This window comes from Salvelinus sp. IW2-2015, unplaced genomic scaffold (assembly GCF_002910315.2).
Source record: "Salvelinus sp. IW2-2015 unplaced genomic scaffold, ASM291031v2 Un_scaffold7099, whole genome shotgun sequence".
In the NCBI taxonomy this organism is placed as follows: Eukaryota; Metazoa; Chordata; class Actinopteri; order Salmoniformes; family Salmonidae; genus Salvelinus; species Salvelinus sp. IW2-2015.
In genome coordinates, this window is record NW_019948359.1 from 11,011 (window position 1) to 16,056 (window position 5,046).

Consider the following 5,046-nt stretch of genomic DNA (forward strand, 5'->3'; position numbering starts at 1 on the left):
CACTACACATGACTTGAATTTATTTATTATTGTTATTGAATAGCGTCATCACTTGGGGGCCATGAAGACAAAGTGCAATCCAGGAAAATGTTGATTTGCTATTTTTTAAATATAATTAAATGTGTGAGAAAACATTATATTTAAAAAATATTTTCTTCATGTTATCACAACTTCTAAACTACTTTAACAGTCTGGAGAATTATTTATTTATTGCATGCAATTATTCTAAATAAATATCGCGCGCATGTAAAAAAACATACAAGCACTGTAAGGGAAAATGGCATTGCATAACTTATGCAAGTATTTGTTGTTACAGACACTAACAGTGGACAAGTAACTTTGGCAGCACATGTGAATGGTGTCCCTCGTATTTTTTGGCCAATGTGGCATAGTCAATTTTCAATGACAGCAATGACAAATGCAAACAAAGTGACTGGCTTATAGCTTATTATAGCTAGTCAGATCAAAGATCAAACAATGCTGAGTTTCAAGCAAGACTTAGAACATCAAAATAAATAAAATTTGTTATTTGTTCACCATGCGCCACAATTACTAACAGTGTAGACCTACAGGGAAATCTTACTTACAAGCCTTTAACCAACAATGCAGTTTTAAGAAAAAAAAATAACGTGATAAGTACATTTAAAAATGAAAGTAACAAATAATAAAGAAGCAGCAGTTAAAATAACAATGCGAGGCCTATATACAGAGAGGACGGTACAGGTCACATGGACACGGAGACCACATTTACAAGATTTCAGTTCCTCTCTGTTTTATATGTGGGTAGCATAATGTCAGTACTTTTACCTACATTACACTTTGTTTAATGCGCCTGAAACAGGCTGCTGCCAGGCCAAGCGTGTCCTTCTAACCTTTCCTTTAAGTCATAGAATAGGTCTCACTGCGTGTTTGCTGATTTGAGAACACGTGATATTACCAACAAGAGTATACTTAAAGATACTTTAACTTTGCAACATGATTTTCAGGGGTATGTTGCATCATCTTATTTCGCATTTTCTCTGCATCTTTTAAAGTATTAAATACATCCTGATTTTACAAATATATTGAGAGCCAGAACAGAGATTAAATGTTTTCTTTTTCCATGAGCAAATTACAAAAAGCCCCCAAAAATGAATAAGCTTATCTATAGGCAAGCAATCAGAACCAAAAGCAATAGACAATGCTATGATTTCAAGCAAGAGAAATGATGGCACCAAGAACATTATTTACAAGAGATTCAGTTCTCTCATCTCTGTCTTGGTATGTGATCTGTGTGTGTGCATTAATTTCTTATGTACTTGTTCTACTACATAGAACTTTGTTTATATCCCAGGAATCAGGGCTGCTGCATAGGCAAGTTGTCCTATAAACCCTTTCCTTAAGGCATTAAAATGTATCGATTGCATCGTCGGTGGCCTGATGAAGTCATGTCCTCCCTCCCTCACCTCCCTCTTCAAAACCTCTCGTCCCGCTCCTCAGTGCCCTCTCAGATGCGTTCCAAAGAAACCAAGTTCCTGGCGTTTGACCGGGTCAGTGCAGTCTGGACCAACCGGCCACTGCAGTAGGTCTTCTTCACATGACCACCTATATTCATACGGCAGGTGGTAAACGACAGCTGATCTTTAGGATAGGGCGCCAGCGAAGATGAGCAGGAGCACACTTCCGCGACAGCTGTGATGGAAGAGCTGTAGCTGGCCAGACTGGATCATCCAGGGAGCAGCCACTCGCTGCACAGGAAAATGCCTATAACCACCGCAGATCTGGTTTCTGCGCCGCTCTGTAACACCGCCGGAGACGATGTGTGTCACAATGGCGGCCCAGCTCAAAAGTCACGGTGGTGCAGGCACAGCCGGAAAGAGGCTCGTTGCCCTCAGGTGGAAGTAAGCTGGTCTTAACCAGGGCTCATCCGCGAGTTCTAGGAGATGAAAGCATCGTAATTGCAGTTCGCTCTTCTTATTTCGGCTCAGCCTCGCCAGGGTTGGCCGAACAGAGCGGAAACACATAATAGCGACTACTTTCAGTTTCCAAGACCAGTTGTTGTAGAGAGCGGCGATTATAGTCAGCAGTAAGCACAGTGGTTGTGGGTGGCAAAAAGATACTCTCCAGGTTTCGGTAGACAAACATTGGTGTCAACATTGTAGAAGTTTTTTGGAGTTTTTTATCCTTGTCACTTTAGGACTGTATTGTAAGACTAACTGGACTCTCTCTGGTAGTCAAAGTCCACAGTTCTGCAGGCCATTTGTTGAATGATGTGCAAATAAGAGGAATGTTGCGCAGGTCCAGGGGAGCGCAGTTTATGGGAGAGCCTTCAGATGACATCGAAGGACTTGCATTACTTTTGGTTGAGAAGCAAGAATCTGCAGCTCTGTACAGATTCCCAAAACCTCATTTGAGAAGGACTGAGATGCCATGTCTTGCGCGGCAGCTTGCTCAACTTCGGCAGGTTTCTTGAAGACGCCCCGGGCTGCAGGCTGCAGTCACCCCGGCACAGCAGTTGTCCAAGAGAGGAAGATCAAGTTGTAGATCATCAAAGTGTCTGCTGCGAAGCTGAAGATTTGAATATGGTCGGTGATGGTAGACGCGCATTGCGACGGGAGAGTTTGAGACCGCACGGAAAAAGCATTAACGGCCAGCATTGTTGAGGCCAGATGGGGCATCTGCGCATCTACGTTGAGGTTGCGAAGTTTTGTCTAGATTCACGAAAAGGAGAGTTGGTACGTTTAGAGGAGAGCTAACCTGCATTTCCCATGTAGTCAAGAAACTCAAGTGTGCGTGGAAATGGTTTAAACTTGGCGTGCGTGTCGATCTGTGGTGAGATTGTTTTCGTCGAGGTAAAACTGGGCCAGGTTACGAGCCCCACAAAGGCTGACTCTTCAAAATGACATGATTTTGTTCCCTCAAAGATCAAAAGTGCAGATTTGAGGTGATGGAAAGTCTTGTGTGAAGAAAATCAGCTATTATGTTAAGTAAGTTTAATATTTTCCAGGCTATGCAGATCTTCAAAGTATCCTTGTACAGATCTGTCAGGAGTTATTGTTCCAACGCAGGTCGACAAGATCTGTACACCCACTGAACTTATGGTCACAGATAGGTCAAGTTATGCTTGGAGTTGTAGGGTCTTCACATTTGGTGTGTGGTGGAAAGCAAAAGAGTTGACTTTGAGTTATGCGATTTGTAATGGTGCTCAGATCTGTCAGATTTGGAAAGAGAGTTCTGTCTGTTGCAGGACATTGGGAGTGAGGTGGTTTTTTCTTCTGGTGAACTTCTTGATTTGATCCATGTCTCTTAGAAAGTGGAGGCATCTTACCTTCCTCAAACTGGTGAAAAAGGTCCAGATAAACCTCGGATTGGTGGACAGTTGGAAGTGTGTTCTTCCGCAATGACAGATCCCATTGTTCACCGAGACACAGCTTTTTAACAAAGTGACCTTTTATGCAAAAGGCTGCATAACTCCATGAGCAGATTGTCAGTCTTCAACCCCATACCAGAAAGTCTATGTTTCCAGCTCCTAACTTGCTGACTTCAAAAGCTCTGGCACTGTGACATTGGTTGAACTGCAAACGCATTAGTTTAGGCTTCGCAAGTCCAGACCTTGAAAGCCCTCGAAGGGAGCTGGGTCATTGTAGGAGAGATCAGCAGTAGTATGGTAGGAAGCCCCACTCACATGCTAAAGTGACCAGTGACCAGTTTGTTTTTACAGAGATAGAGGGTGGTGAGGGACTCCGGTAGGTCTGTATGGTTAGAATGATGGAGAGATGTTAGATAGTTATTGCAAAGGTCTAGTTTTGTCAGCTTCGTTAAGTGAGTCACAGATTCTGCCACCGCAGAGAAGTTGTTCAGGTAGTTCTGCCGTAATATGAGGACATCCAGATTGGAGAGTGAAGAGAAAATACCCGGAGGGAGCATAATCAGTGAGTTATTATTTAGTGACAGGTTGACAAGGTTTTTGAGGTCTTGAAATACAGAGGAGCTGAGATTTGATATTTTGTTCAAGGACAGGTTTAGGCTCTTCAGTTGGTTCATATTTTGGAATGGCTGGTTATCTATGGTCTCCAGATGGTTATTGTCAATCTGAAGCGTCCTGAGGTTAGGAAAGTGATCAAAGGTATTGTCAGGTATGTGTTTTATCAGGTTTTTGGAGATTATAATTGTGGTGGCATAAGGTGGCAGGTCACCTACAATGGTAGAAATGTTCTTTGCCTGGTGATGGATGCAAATGAATTTTGTGTGGTTTGAGGTTGGRTCCTCAGTGCAATTCCTGAAGCTATAGCCAACTGTGAACTGGGCAATGTGAAGGACAATTGCCACTGATGCCAATATTTTATATTTTAGCCCGACCATGTTGTCAGACGTGTGCAGCAGGAGAGTAATAAGGTGAGTAATGTTCTACATCTCCTCCAATGGTTCTGAACTCTTTCCAAGGGGAATCTTGTCCTTTAAAATCACAGTACGTTCATTTTAAGTTCCAGGAAATGCATGCATTGGGAAAATAAAGCTGTTGATTTTCTTTCTTCAAAAGAGCTGTATGGCTGTCATAATCATCCTGAATTATACTCCTTTATTCTCCATGGTTGAGAATGCTGATAAGAAAGCCAGCTAAATGGAAGAAGGGAAAAACACATTTTAGCAACTTTACAATACATTTCTCAGTGACTTCACTGGAAAACAAAAGTCTTAGTTCTCRTGGCTTTCAGGTTCCTCTTTTCCATTAGGTACAGTGGCTTGCGAAAGTATTCACCACCCTTGGTATTTTTCCTATTTTGTTGCCTTACAACCTGACTTTTATTTTTATTTTTGGGGGGTTTGTATCATTTGATTTACACAACATGTCTACCACTTTGAAGATACCGAATAGTTTTTATTGTGAAACAAATAAGACAAAAAACAGAACTTGAGCGTACATAACTATGCAACCCTCCCCCAAAGTCAATACTTTGTAGAGCCACCTTTTGCAGCAATTACAGCTGCAAGTCTCTTGGGGTATGTCTCTATAAGCTTGGCACATCTAGCCACTGGGATTTTTGCCCACTCTTCATGGCAATACTG

At 42.1% G+C, this 5,046-nt stretch overlaps 1 protein-coding gene across 1 annotated transcript; it reads right to left on the reverse strand.

Annotated features, from left to right (window-relative positions):
• Positions 1–3,654: 3,654 nt before the first annotated feature.
• On the reverse strand, positions 3,655–4,777 carry LOC139027058 (toll-like receptor 13). Its single transcript, XM_070442245.1, has one exon. It carries the CDS (start codon positions 4,339–4,341, stop codon positions 3,661–3,663), a length of 681 nt encoding a protein of 226 aa, XP_070298346.1. The 5' UTR covers positions 4,342–4,777; the 3' UTR covers positions 3,655–3,660.
• Positions 4,778–5,046: the final 269 nt, after the last annotated feature.